Genomic DNA, 26,650 nt, shown 5'->3' with positions numbered 1-26,650 from the left:
CGAGGGCTGCTGCACGATCCTTGTGAATCAGGATTCGGAGTAAAAAAACCGGGCTAGGTGATGGCGGCCGAGAAGAACTAACTCGACTTAACTACACAACTACATCTTTCTTTTATACCTTCCTTCCTTCCTTCGTTCTCTCCTCCTCCTCCTCCTCCTCCTCCTTCTCCTCCATCTCCTTGGTCTTCTCCTGCAGGTCCTCCTTGCCGCACACCCTGTAACACGGTACACCTTCGGGTCCCACTCTCCTCTCTCTCTCTCTCTCTCTCTCTCTCTCTCTTTCTCTCTATTCTCTATACAGTCAAACAGCGGCCGCCGGTGCCGCCGCATCGAAAAAAGGCGGCCCAAAAAGAAATTCATATATTTTTTATGCCCTGACAGGGAGCGCAGCTTGGGTGGTCCAAAATGGCCGACCAATGATATAATAGAGTGCTTCTTCGGTGATTCGACCGCGTCTACATTTCCCTTCCCCTTCTTGGGCTCCCCACCCTTAGCGCAGCTGTATTGGCGAACATTAAGCCGAGCGGTGATGCCTCGGATTGAGACGAGCCGGCCAAAAAATGAAGAATGAAAGTGATTCGCGGTGTGCAACGGGGCCCCGATGCATCCTCAAATTAGAAACCACTTCATCGGCCCGCCGCGTTCTCATGGTCGAAACCGAGCGTTCATCTCTTGTTATACGATCGTCGCCATGCAGGTCTTTTGTCCGATCGGGAACCGGGAGAAAGAGACCTGTGCTCCTTCGGCTCTGGCATAGTGTGATCTCCTCGACTGTCCGACCGACGTTTTTATCACGTCCGAGACGCCGGAGTCCTGCTACACCTGGCTATCATCGCGCCGTCTCAGAACGGCAATTTGTCCTTATACGTGGTGCTACTTTATCCCGATGCATGTTCATCGCTGGTCTGCTGGATACACGGCCGGTTTTCGAATAGCCAGGACGGAAGTGCGCCGGATCGGTCGACGGTGAATGATCGTCGGTAAGAAATGATGGATAAGAGAGAAACGAATTAACACACCTTGGTTGTGTGCGCGCGCGTGTGCGTGTGTGAGTGCGCGCAGTCGGTTCCTTTTTTCCCTTTCTCCTTGTTCTCTGTGTTTTTTTATTTATTTATTTCATTTTATTTATTTTTTTTTGCCTCTTTCTGTATACTCAAACGCGTCAATCACCGACGTCCCCTGGAGCAGGCATTTCAGAACTCATTATCGTTGGCTAATCACTTTCGGCGATGAGCTAATTACCCGACTTGTAATACTTAATTGCGTCGAGGACATGCACTGCGGATGAACGTTAATAGATACGAACGTGGTAATCTCGGATCTGTGGAGCCTCTCGTTAATGAGATAAACCAAAGCGCCTCTATGAGCGCTCGCTCTCGCGCATCGTGCCTGTACAACTTCATCATCGACATTAGACGCGAACCCTACCATCATCGACGCACGCACACACATACGGCAATCCATGGCAATGCCATCCGTCGGCCGAAGATGGTGAAAATATCGAATTCAGTTTGAGAGGGAGAGAGCCGACGGAAACTTGATGATAAACCATCGACCGCGTCCCGGCTCCTTTTAAGGTAAATCGTGGGTGGAACCGCGTCGTCACACGAATGTCGTCGTTACGGCGCAGCGCGAATAGCATAAGCTCTGCGATTAATAGCTCACTAGACCGTTGAATGCAGAGAGGAGTAACGACGCCGGTAACTTCTCGATGTGTTTTATCTTCTGGTGCTATTTCACTCGTGGAAATACGGGTATACTATTATTTTTACGCGTTTTCCATGCAGAGCGGATTCTCCTTACAAGCATTACACCGAGCAACACGAATTTTGAGTGCGGGGTTTTCAAATTATTTTTAGAGTTAGGAACTCATGTACGAAAAAACAATTTTATTAGATATAGTTTGTTTTTGTAGAAACCAGAACGATATTTCGGATTTAAAAAAAAATTACCTATTTTCTCAAACACTTATTGCAAATTTTTCCATTGTCTTCTGAACAAGCACCCCTAATAGCTATCAAACAAAAACTTGAACAACATAGACGAAAACAACACTTTATAAGAAATAAATGAAGGTTTTGGTTATCACTCGATACATAGAATCGAAATTTATTTATCTCCATGGGAACTTTGAAAAAAAAAGTGTTTTTGTTGACCTGTGTTATCATTCACGGACCATTTAATTTATAATTGCACATTCAGCTATATATGTACACGCTCTTCTCTACGGTTAATTAGCTTCTTCTCGACGAACCTGCACCCCGTAGCGAGGATGAAGGTGCCTCAAAATCCATCAAGCCGTGTTACACAGCGTCTGATGCTTCCTCGCGTTCTCTTTGTCTTTTGTCATAAATATAACGTATATAACAGAATATTCGTGGAGTTTCGAACATGTTTCCGAGTCCTTGAAAACAAACCACGCACAGGCTTGTGGGAGCCGTAGGCCTGTGGGAGTGACTTTTCAGTCCGTAGCTGAAATCTCCGCGTCCAATTTTCCACACCGAGAGTATTATCAAACCGTGGCTGCCTTCGATCGGGGACAAAAAGTTGGAGCCGGGGCGGATAGTTATTATAATCCCTGGTATAGAAAATCAGGCATGGCGGTAACCGCAAAACCTCCTTCGTTGGAAAACGGTCTAAACCTTATACAGGTACCTGTGGGCTTGGAAGCAGATGTAAAAATACACGACGAGGTATACGTAGCGTGAAAACCACCGTCGTGTTGCACTGGAGCAGCGGCGTATGGAGAACACGCGAAGAAATCGCAATGCATCACCAGCAGCTCAGACGTGTAATAATAACACCAGTAAATTATCGTCTTTGGAATGATTATCATCGCTGGTCCCGATACTTGGCCCTCTGCGCCGTAGGTAAGGATAATGACGTAATTATACCGGGCATAACTTGATGCGTAAAGATATAATGGAGGCTGAAGCGTGTCTGCAGTCGAAAACACCGTCCTGCACCTCTCGATCTTCACACGTGCTTCAGCGTCACACCGGATATATGATGATGGTGATGATGATGACGATGAAGAGATGAAGAGACGAGGAGATGATCAGCCTGGGGAACCTTGAACGGAGATTAAACCGTGAGGAGCGGATGTAATTCCTATAAATATTCGACTCGGATCCACAAGTCACGATACCTGCACGCTGAACTTCGCATGCTGGAGTCTCGGAAAAGTCTTTCCCAGTAGCACACTCATCCAGAGGCTGACTATCATTCGACTACAAAAAGTCGACGCTTTATCCCATTTAAAAAATGTCGACCCATTGTTGGCAAAAAATAGACGAAAGGATGGCTATTTTTGAACTGCTATAGATGGTCAAAAAAGTGGACTTGAAGTTGACATGCCGAACAAACATCAATGTCTGGTGGCAGTTGGACTGACTAATCGCTCTCTCATACTCTACGCCAGCTGACTATCAGTCCGCGTGATTAGCTTACTTGCAAATTAATGCCTTTTTGTCTTGACTGCTCAGAGTCAACTGAAAACCTAACAATAGTTGACGCCGTCGGGCTTTGCCTTTACCATGACATTTCAGAGGATATTCCCGCACTCTTAGCCAGTGTGGAGTCAGCGATAGGCTTATAATATGCTTATTCCCAATTCACTTGAAATAGTTGACTGAGGATTTCTGTCGACAATAAGTCAACTAACAGCCAACATTGTGCTACCTGGGTTTACGATCGGCCTGCGGAACGTGGCGCTGAACCGAACTCGGGCATTAAGTCATCTTCGTTGCCTCGGCGTGCAGTGACAATGGAGAACTCGCAGAGGTGAGATGAAGCGGATGCAGTACAGTGAGATTAAATTAACCGACGGACCCACCTGGCCCTAGTGATTGTAATTCTCACGTCATGCGGTGAAAAGAGGATAGGACGTAAGGCGGACCGTCGGGATACAGGCGGTGAACGTAGGCCGCGTACCACCTTCGTGCTGACGATGACTTATCTGGTTTGACAAGACTCAGCGCTCGGGCCTTCTGCGGTTATTACACGGCATGGGTGCGTGGATATATTGCGGAAAATCTCCGTAAAAATTGTGGGACACCGTATACATACCAGAGGAGGAGTGTGGCACGTGATATCTGAAGATAAGTATCGCTGCGTAGCATCCGAGTTTCAGGATCCGCTCACTGCTGCCAGTTTCACAAGTCGTTCGACGCACGTGACGCTCTTGCGGAAAAACTGCGATATTGCACCTTGGCCCCACCGCTCTTATTCTGCTCTACCGCTAATATTTGAGATTTCGGTCTCATATAACGCCGGGCCCTGCGACACATGGCAAAGTTCTCAACTTGCCCTATTGCCTCCTCGGAGATAGTGGGATTCCCACCGCGGTCGTTGCGGTAACGGAACATAAAAAGAACGCCAACGGCATAACCCTGGGAAGAATTTTGGAAGTGGGCGAAAAATAACAGATGAACACTAATATTTGCCAATAAAACTCTGTAGAAGTTACCAAGCGAGAAGGAATCAATCATACGTCTGGCTCCGGTGTATAATTCGCGGAATAAAGATCACGATCGATATTCTCCAAACTTCTATTTTCAAAAAATTAACAGCAACGCTCGTCTCTTTTAATTTTTACTTGTAATAACATAATCACTAGTGTAATAAGAAACCTGTGATATAAACAGCTCCCCGATATTACACTAAAATTTTTAACCAAGGGGTTACTTTTTTGCTTCTGAGATCATTACAAAAAATATGCAATAAATGAGCCAAATGCTGTGATAAACGAAATTCAATTACGGATTTTCTGTAATCCAACACCGCTTCAGAGATCGAATAATTATTCTGAATCATTCGTGAGAGAATGTTGGGTATGTTTTAAATCAGTCATTTACGTATTTAATGAATATTCCTAGGTTTCTCATCACAGAATTTGCAGTCTATACATGTGAAAAGTGCCTTATTGTATGCAACTTGTGCAGCAGAGTACAACTTGCTAACGCGCCTTATCACACGCAACTCAGGTTACATTCGATTGACAAGCGTACGCACTTGTCCTCTGACAAAGTCCTCGTTACGATTTGCCCAGTTGTTTTATTTTTTTGGAATACCCACTTTAGGAATATGAACTTCAAATCGCGTGGAGCCCAAGCATGCGTGTTAGATTTACGGGTAAATTTGCGGCCTGGATCAGTATCTCCGTCTGTGGCTAATCCCTTCGGATAGTAATTTATTGTCTCAACCTTCAGAGGACGGGGATTTGGGATTCTTTGTCTCCTTCAGAAAATGCATAAAAAAGGTATCTAATATGTTGAAACTATCACGGGTAAAGTGTCGAACATGCGTCGCCACCGTACAGGTGTTTTCCCGTCCTCTAAAGGTTAAACCGCTGGTTAAAGGAAACGGGTAACAGAAGGTATGTACTTAAGATGAACGATTTCAACAAGTTCGATAAATTATTGTTTATTTTTAAATCGTTAGTCGTCTTAGAAAAATATCATTGTGTGGTGTATGATTAGATTAAGCAAAATGTACAACAAACAACAAGGTCTGATAATCAGATCTACGAATGTAGGTAACAAGCCTGACAATATGAAATGTATCGAAAAATATGTTATTTCATTGTTTTAAATGGTATCTTCGCAAATGTTAACGTATATAAATTTGTCAGTATAAAATACGGTATATCAAACGAATACGAAGAACACGTGTAATTGTACCTTACCAACAGCTTTGAAATTACTTTGTAAGTACAGTGTCAAACCTTCGCAGGTACGTGGGTAATAGCATGATTGAGATTTAGCGTCTGACCAATCGATTAACCAAATGACTGAACAAACTTGTGCAGGTTATAAGCGTTGAAGTAGCATTCTGCCACCTGCTATAGAGTTAATAGGCAGGGCTGGTTACCGATGATACTGTTTTACTAGCTTGACGCTCGCCCTGTGCAATCTCCCCTCTCTTAATGCGCATATATTTCAGGTACGCGTCTATCCCGAAGGCAATCATTGCGCCGAATCCAAAAAACTGTAAAAGTATCAAGTTTTTAAACTAAATTCATTATCGGGGAATGCAGTGTATAGATATATGATAATTAGATTTTTAGCGGTATACGTACTGTAGCAAAACCAAGTGCGCCATCGTACGAAACATAGGTGACGATCACTACTGCAGCCACAAAGTTGCACACACACCAAATAATACAGAAGACCAGCTCCTGCGAATAGTAATTATTATTTCGCTTAAGAATCAATCGACTGAGATTTGAATTATTTCGAATTACGAACTGACAATCAATGTGGAAATAAAGCAATTGTCAAATACTAGCTACGTCAATTTTTCAACTTACTATTTTTAGCCACGGTATTTTGTGGAGCTTTTCGATAACGTGGAATAGGTAGAAGATAAATATGATAGCGGTATACCAAAATCCACCCATGGCAACTGTGTTGAACCATTGACCTTGGCTTTTGTAGGCAAACAGCGTAGTTGTCACACAAATGAAACCGAGGAGACTGAAAAGCTGGTGAGAAAAAAAGTCCAATTAATAAAGAAGAAGGGGCTATAATTTATTTCACAATTTTTTGCGATAAGACAAGAGACGTGAGAATGCTTAACATTTGTTACCGTACCATTTGTGTAATTCTCAATATACTCGGCAAAGTCAGAATCAATGAACGATCAAACCTGATCGTAGGGTTGACCGTGGTAGTTCCGACTGTGACCATTGTAGTGGTCGTATGCTGACCTGGAAATCCCTGCTGCATTTTGTTGATTGTTTCACTGGTACACAGGTCTGAAATCGTACAAGTACGGGGCAATAGTTACTTTAAACTCGGTCTTGTGATTTACTTATCAGGATGTAGTGAACGCTGTGCTTATTTCTTAACAAGTTTTCGTAAGCAAGAAAGGTGGAAATAATTTTACATGCTATGAAGGGTAAAATATTTTACTCGCATGTCCTTATAACTTTGCCATAATATCGAGCAGCATTGTGACATAGTTTAAGCTCATCGATGTAAAAATTAGCCTACCTGTTGACGACTGAACGTTATTGTCGTCGATGACGGTAGTCGTGTTATATTGCAAAGTGAGGAGAAAGAGAGAGTGAGAGAAAAAGAGGGGAAAAAGGGAACGCAAGAAAGCGCTTACCAAGTTCTCAAATCGGCGATTACGAACGGCGTCTTAACTATCGATCAACCTGGAACGCTGTGTTTTCTATAATTAATATGAACCGATCGTTCTACCGCGCTCACGTCACTCAATGAAAACTTTAAGACTGAATTCTTAGCAGGAGGCGTCTACTGGAGGCGTCACTCACTATCGCTTGCCGTCGCTTTGGCGCACCGAGTAACCATATTAAATTGCAGAGAACCCATCGCTGGATAATATTCAAGAAATAAGATATCTCTGACTTACCGTCCGTCGGTAATTTGTCAACATAATTCGCCATGTTTGACGGTAAGCAAAGATCACGGAGGTCTGGTTTTCAGTCGGTAGCCCTAAATTCATCATCACTTTCTACAACGTGTGTTGAAGAAGGAAAAAAAATCGAAACTCATTAAGCTAATTTAATTAATTGCAGCTAAATGGCGGTATCTACCGTGACGGAGAAAAGCGAAATTTGAAACGATTCAAATCTCGATCATTAGACGAAAGCCTCGAAGAACTTTGTTGCTAAAAGTTACTTGTCATTGTACGCGAAATCATTAATTTGCCACTGTGATGCGGAGTCATATTTTCAACGCACAAATATTAAACGTATCCGATACAAGAGGAAAATTCTTTTAAGATTCCTACGCATCTAGAATCCGAAAGATTACGGCGCGCATATGTATTATTATCATTTATTGATATTGAAAGGAAGTCTAATGGCGGGCGATATGCATATGCGCGAATTAGTTTGAAAGTCGCGTTACGAAATCCCGAATAGACGCAGCGGTATCCGAGGGAACAGGATGGGGGTAGAGAAGATGCGATAAATTTACGCGTTCGCGGAGACTAGATGGAAACTATGGGCAGCGATCCAATCCCGAGGGATAAAAATAGTCCGGGCGAGCGTCGCCGCTGGTGCGAAAGATACTAAGAGACCCCCGAGTGTGCAGAGACTGCGGATGGCGACGGGATAGGACTCAGTCTTCGCCGGCCGGGCCCGCTAGGTATTATTCGGTGGACAGTGGTCAGTGCGAAATAGAAAGAGAGAAAAGTGAATTGACGAACCGAAGGAGCAAGCGAGACTGAACGGAAACATCGGCCTAAGAGGAGCAGATTTCAGTGCGTGCGTGCGTGGTTGCGTGCGTGCGGGCGTTGATGAGGGACAGTGATTCGTGAAAGTTTCATAAATGAGTGTAAGTCGCAATTGATTCCTCCGATGGATACAGACTTAGATTACATACATAAATGTGAAGAAAAGCTAGTTACAAGATCACTCGCAGCTCGTGGGTGCTTCGCTCACGAAAGTCTGTGAAAGATCTATAAGCAGTTTAAAAATAACTCATAAATGGTCGGAATGGTAAAAATTGGGTCGCATCGCCGATAGACAAAACGGGAATTTATAGATACGAGCACGCAGAATTCTAAAATTCGCATTGGGAGCAACGGAAGAAAGGTGGTAATGGCTTCAAAATCGTATCTCGGTACGAGGTGTGTGGATTCCGATGATCGCAAATGCGGTATCCGAGTTTACGCATATATTCTAGAAATAGAATACATCTGTAGAGAAAACGTTGAGATTACCAAGATCGGCCAATCCGAAGCGAGGTCATGAAGATATAGTGAAATATTTCCGGCTCCTCGTCTAACATGCGATCGTTTAATAAATCGCGAACGTCCATTTCGCGTAAACCTTATACCCTCCCCTTTTTGCTTCTCGGCACGGCGGTTCTCTTTCTGGCACGTCGACGAAACGAATTATCCAAATAAACTAAAACGAATTCACAAATTCGTCATTTTCATGATTTCTAGTATAGCAATAAACCCGATCGCACGAGTTTTCTTTCTATCGATTCCCGCAGGATTTCCCAGTGCGAATTCTGGTAAATTCGGATTATACAAATGTTTCAATGAATTGCCGAAATCGTCGTATGTAACAATTAAAAACAACTCGCGGAAGTATTCTCGCTCGATGATCGCATATAACACACGAAACAGCGCTTGGCCTGAATAGAGGGACTACAGCGGATCTATTTCCGTACCATCATCACACTCGAGTATAGAAAACGGTGCAAGTTCTGTCACTCTACAGGCCGGGGGGCCATTTTTTGGAACTTCCATCCGAACCGCTCTCCAAATCGAATCCTGCACAATACTAATATTTTCACCAAAGCGTACAAACACTCTTCTAACATTTCTCGTTATTTTTTTTCCAGAACTCTGGAGCTCAACGATGGGAGCCCATGGCCATCTCCAACCCCTCGACTCGAATGCGCGCCGCTCGTTCCATGCCGCATTGGGTGGTAAGTTAAACAGTGCTGGGTTCATTCCCCCTGCGTAATTAGAACAGGAGCAAAATTCCGTCGAGAATAAACACGACTTTGTCGGGTAGATCCGTGAAACTCTAGGTGTTAATTATCCGCGAAATTTCGCGCGGTATAACTTGATCATTGGCAAAACCCTCATCAGAGCCTTGATGATAGAGTTTCTGATCAAGAATTCTCGAAGCGAAAATTCTCGGGTAATCTGGCCTCACTCGAGACGAGAAAAAAGCGTCGCAGAATCGCGTCTTGATTGTATATAACTGTAGATTCTGTATCTAACAATAAGTTCAATTTAAAGATTGGTTTTGTGAAGACACTTGAGGTACCTACTATTTGTTTAATCAAAAGACTGTGTGATTAAAATTTTTTACTTACCCCAGAAAGGAAACCAAGATACATATTCAAAATACCTAATTTTTAATAAAAAGACAAATTAACAGTTGTATAAGAAGACACTCAAAGTTTAATTTAGTTAGTGTTATTAGAAAAATGCGTAAGTAATTAAAATTTGAACTACAACAAGACAAACAAGTACATAATAAATGTTGATGGTTGTTAAAAATCTTGATTTCGTTTTGCATTTAATTAAAAATTTATAATTTTTTTTGCAAGTTCTAGAAAATTCTTCGAATCTCGGAATTCCTAGTCGACAATTGTCCAGTTTCGAGTGAAAAAATAAGTCGGTAAATCGGAGCCCCTACTCGATGAGCACATTCCTCCGCAACCAGAGGAGCACGCTCCCAAGCAAATATTCGGTCATTTTAAACTTTCAGACCCAGCAGCAGCAGCAGCAGCAACGGCAACAGCGCCCCTCAGACTGGCCACGACGTCCACCGTCGCCGCCGCGAAGTCCTCCTCCATCTTTGACGGGGGACTGCGGGGATCCGGATTACGAGGTGATAGAGTTTCCTCCACGGCAGCAACAGCAGCAGCAACAGCAACAGCAACAGCAACAGCAACAGCAGGGGGACAATCGACGGGGGCTGAACGGGAAGCTGGATCCCCAGAGGGGGGTTAAATGCGCGTTGTGTGGATCGGAGAACGTTTTCGCGCGATGCGAGGAGTGCAGAGAGAACTACTGCGAGACCTGCGACGACATGAACCACAAGCACCCTAAGCGACGAGGTCACGTGAGGAGACGACTGGTTACCAGCAAGACGAACGTCAGCCGTCCACCCCTGCCGCCGAAGGGTGAAAACCCGGCAACGCCGCCGGTTCCGCCGCCGAGAAGAAACCGCAAAACAACTCAGGTAGGCTGCGTTCTGGCCTAGAGAAAGAACGCTTTCGGTCCAAGGGTGACGTAGTGAACCCGCGACGGTTTTTCAAGCCTTTGTTCCGGTTCTTTCTCCTCCCTCTCCATTTTTTAATCCGCTGGCCAGTTAGATGGCTGTTGACGCTTTTTTCGTTTTAGACCCGTGAACGTGTGCATAAGATAATTTCTAATAGGTCAGCTGATATATACTGCTGCAGGTATTTTCTATCCTGTTCAATATTCAGGACAGTTATATGGTTAGTACCATTATACTATACTATCCTCCCTGAACGAACCATCCTGCTACACCGACGCCACGGATTTTCGCTATGATAGTCTATGTAGTTTACGCACTGCAGCTGCTATTAATCGTCTTGCACCTTCTTCACCTATAATTATTATTGTTAAATATTTATTTAAACAAAAAAAAAAAAAGAAACCCATCCGACCATGCAAATTATTTAATTGTACATACATATTTATTATTTATATATATACTATATATACTACATTTTTGTTATTAATACAATACGTTGTTACAAAAGTAATCATTGCCGTATTCACTGAACCCGCTTCACTGTGTGAAAACTTTCGTTTCTTTCCTCACACACACACGCACACGCGCGCTCGTACGTGCGTAATACTAGAAAATCGTCACAATCATTAGACCCTTCTGTAACGCGTTTCTTATCTAATCGCATTATACAACGATATTATATATGTATATTTATCGTACAATTTCATCAGCAGTTAGTGAATACGGTTTGCAAATTTTCTGCCTTACAGAGATTACATGCTTTTGTCTTTTTTTTTGTTACTTTAAATTTTCTCTACTTCCAGCGAGTGCTGCGCACACGTTTCTTTTTTTTTTTCATTTTCTCCCCAGTGTCCCGCTTTCTCTGCGTACAATTCAGAAAACTTAAGCGAGCCATTAACGGAACACGGTCCGGGAATCTGGCACATAGAGCACACATCCGCAGTTCCCAATTCCAGCCGCCCGTCGCAGGATCACCGATCGATTCGGATCCACTTTAAGCCTGGGGAAAAGCAGCGACAAATATCGTTTATCGACTTTGATGGTTTGCTTTCGACGTTTTTTCACGTGTAGGGTAAAGCGAGCTTAAAGCAGGGATCCCCCGAGTTATCGCTGACCAATTTCCGCCGGGGAAGCGCTGGTACCCAGGGACAATCAAACTCCACACGGCCGCTTCCGGCCACCCCTGAAACCCAGATGCGAAACGCACAATCGACCCAATCCTTGGCCGCCGGGATCGTCGACGGAACTGCCGCTGACAAAATGTCGACGCTTCAGGTATAACAACATCCACGTGTATTTCCAATCGAAAGAACGAGCTCACTCACAGCAGACCTTCGATACCTCTCAGGAACGCTACAGACGCTATCAGGAGGCGATGAAAGCGCAAGACGCGAGCAGACGAAGACACAACCAGACGGAAAGCTCGATGTCGTCGAGACCGTCGAGCATCGGAAGTCCCCGTCCACTGGTGGCTCCGTCTCCACCGCCCCCGCCTCCCCCGAGAGGAATGATGCAATCGACCAGCGTCTGCGATCTCTCAGCGCCGCAGATGTGGGCTGGAGGGATGCAGCAGGTGGGTGACGATCAACGCTTTCGGACACGTTGGGACGCTCGACGTCCCACCTTTGTTTTTTGCAGCTTTTTATTCGTCAAACTACTTTGTCTGCTAACAACTGCCGAGTTTTATGGTTCTACATGCTCCCTGAAATATTACTAAGGCTAAAAAGAATTGAAAACTTTATTTATTTATTCATTGCAACAGTAGTACATGTAAAGAAATGATCGAAATTCATACTTTACCACGAAAAAAAGCCTTCGCTGCTAATCTACCATGAAGAAAATTCGAATGCCAATTTTTACACAAACTCAATACTCACCAAAATCTTTTTCTCGTCGGTTTTGTTGAAAAATAAAAAAAAAAAAAAAAACAACATAACAATTTACGTACTAGATCGAAACTGATAATCAGCTACTCGCACGTAAGGAAAAATGTACGCATGAAAGGGTTAAGTGGTTTTGAACGCCTCCGGACCGCCCGCAAACACGATTTCACTCCGCAGGCTCAGTCGATGGCGCATCTCGGGCTGGGAAGGATGCCGATGATGTGGTATCCGCCCGGGACGCCCTGGGACGGTTCCTTGGGAGGCTCGACGCTGAGCCTCCACCATCCCTCGATGTGGGGCTACCCGCCGATGGGTTACCACCCTTCGCAGATGCTGCCCCCTCAGTACCCGGGCACCTTGTCCAGAGCGCACAGCCCAGCCAGGAGTCTGAAGTCTTCGAGGAGGTCGAGGGCCGCGTCACCGTCGCCTAGTCTCAAGTCCAGAAAGTCACTCGCTTCGAGGTCCAGGTCGCGCAGGTCGCCGGGATCACCGTCTGACGCAAGCTCCGAAAACTCGGAGGAATCAGACTTCGACGACCGGATGTCGAGGGGGTCGAGAAGCGTTAGAAGAAGCAGCGTCACGCGCAGCAGACAGCGGCTTCATCCCGATGACGAGGTCAGGACTCTGCCCTCCAGGAACCGCCAGAGGTGAATATCTAGTCCGTCTTGTGCTGGTCGTCCATTTACGCGATGATTATTTGCTCTGTTTTTCTTCAGCAAATGGCGCTCCGAGGACAGGATCCACGGTATCGATGATCGCCGATCGTCGGACGTGGTAATGGATGACGAGCGGAGGAATTCAAAGGTGGACCAGGGCCAACGGGTGAACAATGGTACCGGGCTTAGGACGAGGCAGCAGACGAGCACCGACGAGGAGAACTTCGATAGACGATCAGGGTTCAGCCGAGGGCGGCACAGAGTGACCAGTTCGTCGGACGACTACTTGGAGCGTGGAGATAGATCCTCGATTCCGAAGAGCGTGCGGAGGGACAACGAGAACAGAGCGTCACTCTCGAGGAGGAACACGGTGAACTCGGAATCCGATGACATGGAAAGGTCTCGCGGACGACGAACCGACGTCAGGAGGTCGTCTTTCGATTCGGACAGTCTCGAGGCAAAAACGAGCCCTAGAACTCCGGACAAGTATCGCGAGCCGTCGTGGGAAAGGAAGATGCAGAAACAAGCCCGGGATGCCGAGACGCCGGGTGCAGGACTGCAGCGATTCGAACCGGTCAAGGACGAAGCGAAACGGGATGTTGAAACTTTGCCAGAGGAACTGGCCCCGCCAAGTCAGAAGATGGACTCGAGGTCGCCTGCGAACACCCTCAATGAGGAATGGTCCTGCGAACACTGTACGTTCATAAACGAGGCAAAGGAAAGGGTCTGCGTCGTTTGCTACAAGACGAAATCAAGCGCTCTGCCCCCGACTCCGACCCCCGAAGTGACGCACGCTTCGAATCCGAGCATCGCGAGCTCGAATGTTGAGAAGAAGATGAGCACGCTGAAAATTTCGAACAGCGAAGAGAGTGGGGACAGTGGATCAACCAAGAACAAAGGTAGAATGCGAAGAAAGATCAGTTTCTCGTTCGGGACGAAGTTGTCGAAGTAATTACGACGCTACCTTGATGAACAGTCTCTAATTGCTACTGATTTTTTTACTTGGAAAATGATTTTTTCACTACCCCTCAAGTGTTTCATTCTCATTTTCACTCTCGATACTCCTTCTTTTTCCCCATCATCATCGTCATCATCATCAACTGTAATCTTGAATGAATAATAAAGAACACTTTACAAAATTCACTCTTACCACATGAAACCACTCGACAAACCAAATGCATAGTCGTATTTGAAACGCGACTCGACGATACACACGCACTCTCAATTAATCCAGCTAACTGCCCACGTTCCAAAGCCCCTTTATTATTCATTCAAGGTGACCGAGACCAATGTCGATCGACTCTTCAGGCACGATTGTGCATTTGGCTAGTCACGCGTCAATCATTCTTCTTCTTCTTCTTTTTTTTTTCTCTCTCAACCTTCCAGAAGAGAATACCGTCAATCATTCGGTAACTTCAGTCGTTGCGGAAAAACCGCAACCGGTTGAATCGACCGAAATTCCCGTTCCCCGAAAAACAGGCACTTCGACATCGACCGCTACTTCGCCGATGGGCTCGCCTGAGACCTCGAAGAAACTCGTATCTGTCGCTGCAACTGGTCCCGAAAAACATACCATGTCGACTTCAACGTCGCCCCCACCTTCGCCGGAGGTGAAAAAAAAATTAACCACCACAGAACCGGCGACACAGAAGAAGACAAACGAAATGGAGACTGTTTCTGGTCTAGTCACAAAAGGAACTTCCCCACCGCCGCAAAGTATTTCTACCCAGGTGAAGATTGATAATAATTAACAAATAATGGAGTTGCAGTTTTCTTTCTTAATGCCAACTTCCGATGTCGGTGTTCCAGACCTACGACGTCCTCCCGGCGAGAAACAACGGGAATCTTAGAAGATCTGCTTCGGTGATGGCACCCAAGGGATCCATCTATTGCCAGGACAGCGATTCCGAGGTATCGCGCAATGTAGCAAGAAACTCATGCCTCGCTGTCTCTCCCTCAGCAAGGAATGAGTTTCAATCGCCAATTTTTTTTTTATCTACCTCAGCGAACGAGCACCAGGAGTTTGTGTTTCAGGAGGGCATCAGCTACGCGAACAGTCCAGACTTGTATCCTCCACGTTCTGCACAGCTGCACCAGCAGTGGGTTGGGCATTCTAAATCGGGCAATGCAGGGAGGGACTGGACGAGAAGAAACTCGATCGACTCCTCGACCCAGCGTTACTATCATTCTAGGGTAGGCTACCGAAAGGCTACGAAATGATCCTGTGGCAGTCCCTAGCAGCAGTCCGCTTGTGGCCCTAAGAAACCCTCCGTCAGCTTACGTTGTTGCGCATATAATACTGTAATAATTTCGTTGATGATTAACTAACTGTTGAACAATAATATCTCGCGTTCCGTGGCTTCGGTGCGAATGCAGGCAGGTGTAAAAACTTTATTACAACTACAGCCAAAGACACACGACAAAATGTCGTGACGCCTACTAATAATTTCCTGTTCCTTGGTAAACCCTAACGATCCGCTCTTCTCTATTCCTCGATTATTAGTGCGTTCCGTGCATTGTGGGAAAACGTTCTAACATTGATGTTCTAAAATTTGTTATTTCACTACAAACTCACATTTCCAATCACGATTTACCAATGAACATCATTCTTTGTTTTTGTCTCGATTAGGAACCAAGTCAGTCCAGGTACGGTGACGTGGTTGGCGCCGCTCAAGTCTCGACACTGACCCGTCAGGGTTTGGAGCTTGTCGATCTGCTCCGGGAGGCTGAGCGTCAGGGTTATTCAACCGACGATCTCCAGGTAGCTTTGGCCCAGGGCGCCACTAATCCGATAGAGTGGCTTCGAGCCCAGTGGCCGCACCTGATAGAGACGGTTCAGGTCCTCGTCGCTACCCAGGGCAATGAACGGAAGGAAAACAATAACGTCGGTATTATTTCCATGCACGAAGCTAAAGAGGCGCTCAGATCAGCCAAAGGAGAAGTTTGGACGGCTGTTACCGCCGCGGTGCAGCGAAGGCAGCGAAAGGTGTTGTAAATATTTCTATATCTCACCCGTGAAGAAAATTGAGCGTGGATTCTAACGAATCTGCTTTCTTCCAAAGTGTGCGGAAATCATGGCCAAAGGCACATTCTCGATGGCAGAGGTGGTCAAAGCACTGAACAACAACGGCGGTAACGAAGAGGCAACGCTTTTGGAACTGCAAAAAAATCAGCTCAAGCCATTTTTGATGAGAATTTGGGGTCCACCCGTCGGAGTGGAGAACGAGGACGCTGCACCGATCGAAGGTTCGTCTTAAGGCTTGGACTTGGGGCTTTGAAGGTGTTACATTGACAAGGCTGGGAATTTTTTGTGACACTTGGTTTCAGATGCAGCGGGGGCAATCGCGGGTGTGTTAACGAGGGTATCTGAACAGGGTCAAGATGAGTTAGAAGCGGATGCGTTGAAACAGGTAACGTCTCCAATGGTAGAGAATTTCGTCGCGTTGCAGGCAGACTTTCAGCATCAATTGGCAGCGCTTAGACAATTGACGGACGATTGGCAAGTGGGCGGATCGGGGGACGCATCGGATACCGTTACCCAGATAATAAGTAATAAAGTCGATCTATTCAGCAGTTTTGACAGCGTCGCTAGCGCTGCTCTTAATCTAGACGAGAGAATGGTACCGCGAGCGGTTCACGATGTTGATTTAAACGACAAACCCGATGCGATGACCACTGTCAAAACTCAGCAAAGACAAAACGTCGCATCCTCAGAATACGACCATAATCAATCGATTGGCAATTTACCACAGTTTAATCAAAAGTTGGAAGTCCCGACTGCTACTCATACTCCGGATCCACCAGAAGAACCTCAGCCGCTGAAATTATATGAGACGATCGAAGGCAGTCATCAACCAACACTCGAACCAATCTCAGACTCGATTAATGATCAGAAAAGTAGCCCGCCTACACTGAACGAAACAAATATAAGCGTGACAGATCAATTGGTATCAACTCCTAGTTTGACCGCGAAAGAATTGTCGAGTATTCTTAAGCCTGACGACCATCTCAACACAGGAATTCATACGGAAGAAGCGATTGTGCTTGAAGAAACTTTGATTGAACAGCCGGTTGCGGAAGTGAAGCATTTTATGAATGCAGAACCGGTAAAGGTAACTTCCGAAGAACAACCTGCGAAGTTGGTTGAACTAACCGATGAAAAAAGCCCTGAAAAAATCCCTGAGATATCATCCGAAGAATCTGATCCTCCTCAAACCGTAAAGCCAGGGGCTTCCTTACAGTCAGTAGCTGTAGAACAGTTGCTTACAGCAGTGAAGTCACTTCCGGAACAGCTAATTGGCCCCTTGGCAGCAGCGCTTAATATGTTGTCTCCTAAACGAAGTGCAGAAATTTCTTCGAATGAACCTGACGAGCAAGAAAATGACAGCGGGTCACCGAACTTTGCGAATTCGGACCCCGAATCGATGGTGAAGTTAGAAAGCATTGCCGAATCCTTGATAAACGATCATCCGATTACGTCAATTACAAATCCGAGTTCTATATCAACATCGGTGGTAACAGAATCTTTAAATAAATTAGAAAGTGACAATAATCATTCTTCTGTTACTCAAAGTGATCAGATGGCTGTGGCAATTGTTTCTAACGAGAATGAACCAACGTTATTATCCCCGAGAGGCGAGGATAAAGATGAACCTGTCGAAGAAACGAAAGTTTCTAACGCGAATTTGAATCTGAGTAAAATCACAGTCAAAGAGAACCCCACAGGTACAAAACTTAAGGATAACGGTATATCAACTTTAGTCGAAACAGAATCCTTAAATAAATTAGAAGGCAACAAGAATGATTCTTCTATTACTCGAAATAGTGATCAGAATATTAGAGAGGCTGTGGCAACTGTTTCCAACGAGGATGAAGCAATGTTATCATCCCCGAGAGGCGGGGATGAAGACGAAGCTGTCGAACGAACGAAAATTTCTAACGCTAATTTGAATCTGAGTAAAATCACAGTCAAAGAGAACCCCACCGGTACAAAGCAACCTTCAGTTCCCGAACTCACGCAGACGGTTTTACTGGCAACGAATTCGCAAGTCCAAGAGCCAACCTCGTTAGAAGCGGATTCTTCAAATGCATTGGATAGATCAACAATCTCAGAATCGACTTCCGTTAAAGTTGAACTTCAAAATACGTCAGAAGCCACAATATCTTTCGTCGATCAACCGATTCCAACCATAGCGAACTTATCAGTTACGGATCCAGTTTTATACGAGGATGATTCTGTAACTATTCAGCAGACTTCCGCCGAGACAGAGTTCGCGGATCAAGAATCTACTTACACAGTTGAGAGTTCTCAGGACGAAGTATTACCGCGTAGCATTTGGACTTTCACCGCTGGGAATTCGTCGGAATCTGCTGCGTCAAGTCTAAAACTGGAAACCAGTGATGCAATAAATTCTAGGAAAGAATTATTGCCAGCTGCTGCAGAAATTAATGTTCCAAGAGTTAAATCGGCCACCATCCAACTGATATTAGTTCAACCGAAACCAGATGTTACCGTCACTCCGATCTGCGAAACTAACGTCACCGCCGATGATGTAAACATTCCGGTGATGGAAGCTGCGCCAGTCGAAAAATCCACAGAATTTCGAGTCGATGAAAATCCTGTTTTTAATGATAAATCCGTCGAGAATCAACCACACCAACTTCAAACACAACTTGAACAAACAGAGCCATCTGGAGATGACCCTGAAAAAGATGGGACGAATACATTGAATGAGCAGCTCGTAACGTTCAAAGTCGATGAAGACCCGGTCGTCGATATAAAATCCATCGCCGATCATCCTCAGTCACTGGACATTATATCTAAGGAAACACAATCTTCCGTTGACGAACCGAAAAACATAGTCAATAAGCAGTATACAAAGCTTAAAAATCTTGGAGACACTGTTGCAGATGCTCCACCCGTCATTAATCAATCACAATCGTTTGCAATTCAATCTGTGGAACCGCAACCTACCGATGACCCCAAAGATGTTACAAAGAATCTGGTCAACGAGAAGTCCACAGAACTTCGATATGTTCAAGGTATTGTTGTGGATGAAACTAAACTCATCATTGATCAGCCACAGTCATTCGAGACTCAAGCTACAGAGATAAAGCCTGCCAATGACACCGAAGGAATTAAAAAACATCTGGTGGCTGTCCATGAAGATTTTGGGACACTTATGTCTTCAAAGATATCCGAAATTCTCACTGCAACCGAAAATGAACTATACGAAGGAGTTTTGCAGTCATCAGAAGTCATCGAAAATGAATTACCCTCGTCTTCCGATCCCGAGGTAGTAGTGATGCAAAAACCAACAACGAATACCTCGCAATCGCAACTAATTAAAGCTGCGACTTCTGTCGAGGTATCTGTTGAGAAATTCCCAACGGTACTACAAGACACAATACGTGATCATACAGCCACTGATAGTGACTCTTCATACGATTCATTCGACTCTGTTCCTGAAGCAGAACAACAGATTGACACACCGCTCCTACTCGCCGGCCTGATTAGCGACTCCGTTAAAAATGGTCAAGGTGCCGCTGAGGCAATGAGTAAAGAGGTTGGCGAAATGCGACTTGAAAAAAACGAAACTGCTGCGTTTTCGGGAATAATTGATCAGCAATCGTCAACTGTAGCTGAGGAAATCGTAGAGGATAACATTAGTAATGGTAAAATACTTCCAGCTAAACCGAAATTCGAAACGTCGGTCCAGGAGGAAGCCCTTCGAAAATCCAAGACGAATTCCAAAGTCATAACGAAACCAAGATCTAGATCCCCTGCGAAAAGGGTATCGTGCAGACGGAAATCACCCGTAAAAACTCAGAGAAGATCAACGAACATTATTCCGAAAACCAACAACGGTGTGAATTCTATGAAATTGAGTCGCACGCCGAATAGCAAGACTGCGTACAAAGCTCAAGAAACAGCTAAGGAGATATTGAAAAAGATCAGTACTAAATCCGCGTCGAAAGAGCCTCTTCCGAATGTGACAAGTCCCGCGAAAAATATTGCGTTAAATAAATTTGCGGATAGTTCAAAGCTTAAAAGTTCAGTTGCAAACGTCACCAAGAACTCGAGTGTTTCAAAGGAGGCAATTTTGCAAAGACCTGGTGTCAAAACACCTGGACCGAAAGTTAAGGATATTCCGACAAAGTCAAAAGTTTTAAAAGAAACAAAGCTCACGTCTTCGCAGCCAGAAGCTTCACAAGTCGATGATAAAAAATCGGTGGTTGTGAAACCAGGCGACAAGAAGAAAATAACCTTGACAAGGACGCCAGTGAAGTCGGAAAAATCGTTGCAGAAAATCGCCGCGAATCCAGTGGCGAAATCTAAGATTCCAACGACCCCTTCGAAGATACCAGTCTTTAATAGCAAACAGAATGCGGCCAAGCTGATCTCAGCTGTACTAAACAAAAAGAAAAACACAATGCCAACAACGGTCTATTCTTGTGCCAAAGTTTCCAGCACCATGCCGAGCAAAACTCCGTTCGTTAGTGAGAGAAAGACAACGAAACTCGTCCCCTCGAAACCGAGCAGCGTAGGGAGAGCGGTTAAACAAGGGGCAAATGTCCTCAGGAACACCGTTGTTCAGAATCAATCGAATGTAGAAAAGAGAGCCAAGTCCTTGCCGGAAGCTGGGAGGCTGAAGGAAGCGACACGCAAAAATCAGGAACTGATAGAGGCGACGAATTCAACCGGTATGACAGACGATGAATCGGAAGAAGAGTCGGATTCCGACGACGACGATTCGTCCAGGAAAATTGATAGACCAACGGAAACGGACGATTATTCAAGTTCCCAGGGATATTCGGAAGTTCGATTGGGAGATAACTCAACCTTTGGAGAGGATTTTTTGGAGACTGGGGAATCCGAGGGCAGCTTGGTCGGGTTGGAATCGGACCTGGAGGATGAACCCGAGGAATTAACCGACGCTGAATACATGTTGCAGAAAACTTTAGACAAGATAAACGCCGAGATTTCTGAATACGAGTCCGATAACGTTGCGGACGATGACAACGATGCATTTAACGATTTTGAAGAAATTGCGAAAAGTAACGAATACATAGATGCGGTTGAGCAAAATAATGATGGAGAACTCAAAGCGGAAATAGAGACAGCAAATGCAACAGAGTCGGGGGCTGAAAAGACTGAAATTGGAGTTGCTGAAGTCTCCAATAAACCGAAAACTTCCGTGGACGGAGAACAAGACGAGAGCGTAACGAAGCCTGACGATCCTTCGGCGGTATTGAAAATAAGACGAGGAAAAAAGTCGGGATCCAGCCAGAAAAGCAAGGGAAAAAAGAGGTTCTCGCTGGTGGCAAGTTTTGTTGATAAATTTGAGAAAGGAGCAAACCAGTCGGTTGAGAAAGTCGCAAATGATCATGACGTGAGAGAGGATCGTGCTGATAAAGACGACGATAAGGATACAACGAAGTTAGAAAATATTGGGACGGATGATAGAGAGGTCAGTAGACGAGTGCCAACCCCAATCTGCCAATTAGAATGGATTATTGATTTTGATCAAAGGGGGGCCAATGTCTACAAACAGCTCGGGACAAAACGAAATTCTCGTTTTTAGCTTTGGGCGATGACGCCACAGAAGAGAAATACAAATAGAGATATAAGTGATTCACGTAGGATTGCGATTGAAGTTGAATTGATATTTGAACTCCGTCTTGTCTTGCAGTGCATTTAACCCTAGACATAAGCGCAAATTGGCTGAAATGGTTATTCACGGTAAGTATATAGAGAGTATGTTAATTAATAAACGAGTGACTAACACCGATCCGTCTCTAATTACTCGGTTCTCATTTCACTTGATAGATATTTGATCCGTACGCACATCACAGTGACTCATTAATTCATTACGTCTCTCGACTCCTTCAGAGCTTGTTTCTAGACGTTGGTTCTTCGAGTTGAGTGAAAAATCATTCATTGCACCAAAGAAATAACCAAATCACCCAACGTTAACGTCGATCGAAAACCCAGATCATAAACGAGCTCGAGACCCGTTATTACATTCGCAACCCCAAATCCCGGCACATTTAGTTTCTGTTTATTTCAGAGAGTCGCCAGACGCCTCTTGGCCGAAGGACGAGCTTCGTGCTACGACGAAGCAGAGACGGCGGCGAGTCTTCTGGCCTTAAACTTCGAAGACGAAGAAGCTTTGCACGCTGCAAAAGAATGTGGCAGTGTCGAAGCAGCCCTGGCCTACCTGCAACAGGAGTGCGAGCTTTGCACCGGTCGATTCCCCATGAGCCAGGTGAACAGATCCAGGAACAATTCGAAATTCGGAGTGAAGATGTAACCGGTGATCGTTTTCTTTCAGATGGTTTCGATGCTGAAGTGCATTCACCGCTGCTGCAACGACTGTGCAAAGAATTATTTCACCATCCAGATCAGCGACCGCAGCATCACCGACGCCGTATGTCCGTTCTGCAAACAGCCGGATCTCCAGGACGCGACGGAGGACGAGGTCCTTGAGTATTTCAGCAACCTCGACATCCAGCTTAAGAACTTGCTCGACTCTCCGATCCATGAATTATTCCAGAGAAAACTTAGAGACAGGACCTTGATGCAGGATCCGAACTTCAAGTGGTGTGTCCAGGTAATTAAATGCGATTGAAAGCAAAAATCGTGTTTCTACAACGTTGTGTTTGCCCCAGTGTTCCAGCGGGTTTTACGCCAATCCAAACCAGAAACGTCTCATCTGCCCTGACTGCAGATCCGTGACCTGTGCCTCCTGCAGACGGCAGGTAAGTTCTCTTCGTCTTCGAATATAACGGTTATGTGAAGTAAATTCGCGGTGAACTTGCAGTGGGAAAAACAACACGAGGGAATCACCTGCGAGCAATTTGCCGAATGGAAGGAAGAAAACGACCCGGATAACCAGGCGGCGGGTCTGGCAAAACACTTGGCGGACAACGGTATCGACTGTCCGAAGTGCAAGTACAGATACTCGCTGTCCAGAGGAGGTGAGCATCTTCTTTTAACTTGACGGTAATTACTGCAATGTCGACGAAGAATTTCAGCCGCTAATCGCGATCTCCTCAAGGTTGCATGCACTTCACCTGCAGTCAGTGCAAGTACGAGTTCTGCTGCGGTTGCGGCAAGGTCTTCATGATGGGTGCGAAGTGCTCGGTGAGTCCCTATTGCGCTAAGCTTGGTCTGCACGCTCACCATCCAAGAAACTGCCTCTTCTACCTGAGAGACAAGGAGCCGGCTGAGCTTCAGCGACTTTTGGACGAAAACGGGGTCACCTACGACACGGAGGGACTGGTTGGAGACCGGAAGTGCAAGGTGCAGTTGCAAAAAGAGACGCCGACCGGCGTCGTGGACGCAATTTGTCAGTCAGACGTGGTCAAGGGACACGCCGGACTCTGTAGGTACGTGAAAAATTGCTGCACCGGTTCACAGGGTTCTCGGAATTTGCGGAACAGATAAATCAGCCCGATAGAAGTGAAAGGAAGACGGGTCGTAGTTTGCACAAGGTCCACAATCTATGCCGCTAGATATCGGAACGAGAGATGGTATAGATTGAAGTTGTAGTTCGATGCTAGAAAGAAATGAATGTTGTTAACTAAAATATCGCACCATATGCTGCAGCCTCGCAGTGATTCAAAAATTGAAATTTAACCCGATAAGTAATTATTTTCCATCTTGTAAGAATGCTTTTTCACATCTCGGCTGCATTGGGATTATTTCGCAACAAGATAATCGGAAAGGTGATTCTTGCCGTTTTCATTTTTATACCAGTTTTCTTCATTCAAAATACTTGGGACGAATTACCCCACCACTGGCGTAAGTTATCACACTTCGCAATTTTTTTTTTCTTTTGTTTTTCAATTCGAAAAACCCTATTCTGACTTGTTTTGGAACAACCACGAATTTTCTCTAGGTGCGCAAAGAATACATCTACGATGCCTCGTACCTGAATTAAATAAAATTTTATTCGAAAAAATGCTAAATATCAAGGAGTAAACAGTGTGACAACTAGGACCCATCTCCCCCAAGTCCAGCTCTACGAACGCGTTTTGATCGACTCTTGGTTTAGGAACCACTACGTGGAGTACCTAGTCCGATTGATAAGGCTTAGATCGCTGGATCCGCTTCCTCTTCTGACAGAGGATGATTTGGAAACTTGTGTTCGAAGGGCGGGTGTAACCCTGCCGCCAAATTGGTACGGCAGAGAGCCGTGGATGTACAAAAAAGATCTTTTCGAGGTAATGATTCCGGTAATAAACATTGCCTATTTACATGGGACACTTTTCCCCCGCAGGCAGCACTACATTGAGTACCTCGCCGGTATCATACTTAAGGCCAAGTTGGACCCCGTCGCTATCTTTGACTTGAACGATGCCAAGCAAGAGTTGCGCCGACGGGGAAAAGTACCCCCAGCCAAAACCAAGGATATGTCCGATAAGGACTATATCAACGCGTGCATACAGGTGATCATTCAATTAGGTGGAAAATTGATCTGTTTATTTGTTCAAATTTATCATAATTCTCTCTCCTTACTTGTACTACCATGAAAGAAATAACAATTTTACCTTGCTGCACGTATTGACAATGACTTCCTTATTTATCGTGACTGTAACCATTATTGTTTCGTAGTTCCCATGTTTATCTCAAGAGTTTGAAATAACATTTTTTTTTCCAGGTTGTGCAAAAAGAGATACCACTGGAGTGATAGTCGGCGAAAATTCATTTTGACTTTATACGTTACTGCACTAGCCAAGGGTCTAGTCGCGGGACGTCTACTATGTTCTACTACTATGTCTATTTATTTATTTTATCCAACGACCAATGTAACGTGCTTATACGTATAGGGGAAAGGCACGGATAAATAAATAACAAATAAGTATCGTGTCACTCCCATCTTTGATGTATTTTTAAAAATATTACCGCAGTCTATAAATGTTTAACTCAATCAACACTAATTATTTACAATACACATTGATTCTTCGGGAAGAAATAACAATTATTAATTAATCAACAGCTAGCTCAGTTCGACGATAAAATCATGCAACGAGCTTTTCTTACATGGAGTTAAATTTTTCGACATCATAGATCCTAGTTTTCTTAAAGTAGTAGCCTTAGCCTTGGCCGCGATCGGGGTTTTATCACACGCGTTAACTCCTCCCAAAATTAAACCTGCACTTTTATCCTTAGTCCTCTTTTTTCGTTTCTTACCGACTTTGGTATCGTTACCTTTCCCTTTGTCAACGGTCACTGTCGGTTTTGGCATTCCCGGTTTGGCAAAGCTAAGTTTAGTGTTTTTGGAGCAGATCGAGCACCTAATGACCGCCTTGTTCCCAGTATTCTTCAGCGCTTTCTTCAACAGCGTGTCCTTATACCTCCCCAGTTTCTTCGTCTCCTTACCCAAGGCCCTCTTCCTGATAATCTTTTTAACGGACCTTCCAGACACCGTGCCCGACTGCAATCTAACTCTGTGGTCGACTTTTGCCCAGAGCACGCCGCAATGGGAACACATCTCTCCAGGGCCAAATATTTTGCTAGGTAATTCGATCGCGCTCGATAGCTGCCTGCAGCGCCAGCTGAAAGAATTTCACCGTTGTTAAGTTAGGTTGGCTTGAGGGTTCAGAACATCGCGCATAAAATTTTCAAATAAATGCACAATATGAATAAGTCGGGTTAGATTAGGTTAATTGTCGGATGAAAAACTCTTTAACCGAAAGAACTTACACGTAATAACTTTGCAGCCGGGTAACTTTAGTTCCAGAATAATCTGACAGAAACTTTACAATGTTCCACAAATGCTGAACTTTTTCCATGTTTGGCGAAAGATGTTATCTTGCTTTCCTGCTAGTGAACTTAACTGATACCATCGTTTGTCAAACTCAACTTGTATACTCTGAGCGCTCTGAGCTAACTTAACCTAACTTCACAAACGATCGAGCGAACGTAGCCGCAGAAGGTCGTCGCTCTGAAATTGGGAGTCGCGATTGGCGAATCCAGTTAAGAATCGCGCCTCTCAACCAATCCGATCGCCCGTTAGTGTCCTTGCGTACTACGCATTCCGGTAGTGCGTCCCCGCCGTACTATAAATACCGAATTCTACTCCACTCATGATTCTGCTACAAACGATTCGATTCAATAATTTCGTTAATACGACCTCGATGCGGTTTTCCACGTTCCACGATCACGAGGCGAGAATTCACATCAGGGATAAAATTTCCGACATATTATTAATCGTTGAACGTGAATAATTCCGAGTTACGGTAAATCAAATTGGAATTTAAAAGCCCGCTGTGAAGACACGCTATTTTCTTTCCTAATTTATCGCTTTATCCTCTCGATATAAACATACGAGGTGAATAATGTAACTGGCTCGTGATTCATTGATGAAAAACCTGCT

General features: G+C 44.9%; 3 protein-coding genes across 11 annotated transcripts; 1 reads left to right on the top strand and 2 right to left on the bottom strand.

Annotated features, from left to right (window-relative positions):
- Window positions 1-5,411: 5,411 nt before the first annotated feature.
- LOC124179063 (plasmolipin-like) lies at window positions 5,412-7,309 on the bottom strand. 2 transcript variants are annotated; one of them, XM_046563080.1, is made up of 5 exons: window positions 7,114-7,309; window positions 6,594-6,757; window positions 6,311-6,484; window positions 6,080-6,178; window positions 5,412-5,988 (listed from the first exon to the last, which is right to left on the bottom strand). In XM_046563080.1, the coding sequence occupies exons 2-5, from the start codon at window positions 6,726-6,728 to the stop codon at window positions 5,851-5,853; spliced, it is 546 nt and encodes a 181-aa protein (XP_046419036.1). In that variant the 5' UTR covers window positions 6,729-6,757; window positions 7,114-7,309; the 3' UTR covers window positions 5,412-5,850. The 2 variants fall into 2 exon arrangements, with proteins under 2 accessions (XP_046419036.1, XP_046419037.1); XM_046563081.1 differs by lacking the exon at window positions 7,114-7,309 and adding an exon at window positions 6,996-7,102.
- Window positions 7,310-7,963: 654 nt separating this feature from the next.
- Window positions 7,964-25,143, top strand: LOC124179052 (E3 ubiquitin-protein ligase lubel). Of its 7 annotated transcripts, none has more exons than XM_046563044.1 (21): window positions 7,965-8,309; window positions 9,330-9,416; window positions 10,211-10,687; window positions 11,798-12,001; window positions 12,075-12,299; window positions 12,787-13,256; window positions 13,326-14,164; window positions 14,652-14,995; window positions 15,075-15,176; window positions 15,285-15,458; window positions 15,895-16,251; window positions 16,328-16,511; window positions 16,593-21,736; window positions 22,337-22,534; window positions 22,601-22,879; window positions 22,938-23,027; window positions 23,090-23,246; window positions 23,327-23,657; window positions 24,257-24,451; window positions 24,551-24,719; window positions 24,932-25,143. In XM_046563044.1, exons 1-21 carry the CDS (start codon window positions 8,304-8,306, stop codon window positions 24,959-24,961), a joined length of 10,062 nt encoding a protein of 3,353 aa, XP_046419000.1. In that variant the 5' UTR covers window positions 7,965-8,303; the 3' UTR covers window positions 24,962-25,143. The 7 variants fall into 7 exon arrangements, with proteins under 7 accessions (XP_046419004.1, XP_046419000.1, XP_046419001.1 ...); XM_046563045.1 differs by having other exon boundaries at window positions 7,971-8,309; window positions 15,300-15,458; XM_046563047.1 differs by having other exon boundaries at window positions 7,974-8,309; window positions 24,326-24,451.
- Window positions 25,134-26,278, bottom strand: LOC124179062. Of its 2 annotated transcripts, none has more exons than XM_046563079.1 (2): window positions 25,978-26,278; window positions 25,134-25,817 (listed from the first exon to the last, which is right to left on the bottom strand). In XM_046563079.1, exons 1-2 carry the CDS (start codon window positions 26,064-26,066, stop codon window positions 25,271-25,273), a joined length of 636 nt encoding a protein of 211 aa, XP_046419035.1. In that variant the 5' UTR covers window positions 26,067-26,278; the 3' UTR covers window positions 25,134-25,270. The 2 variants fall into 2 exon arrangements, with proteins under 2 accessions (XP_046419035.1, XP_046419034.1); XM_046563078.1 differs by having other exon boundaries at window positions 25,134-25,829; window positions 25,978-26,260.
- Between the last annotated feature and the right edge of the window lie 372 nt (window positions 26,279-26,650).

This window comes from Neodiprion fabricii, chromosome 3 (assembly GCF_021155785.1).
Source record: "Neodiprion fabricii isolate iyNeoFabr1 chromosome 3, iyNeoFabr1.1, whole genome shotgun sequence".
Lineage (NCBI taxonomy): Eukaryota > Metazoa > Arthropoda > Insecta > Hymenoptera > Diprionidae > Neodiprion > Neodiprion fabricii.
The sequence above is the reverse complement of the archived record's forward strand: the minus strand, read 5'-3'. Positions and strand labels throughout refer to the sequence as shown.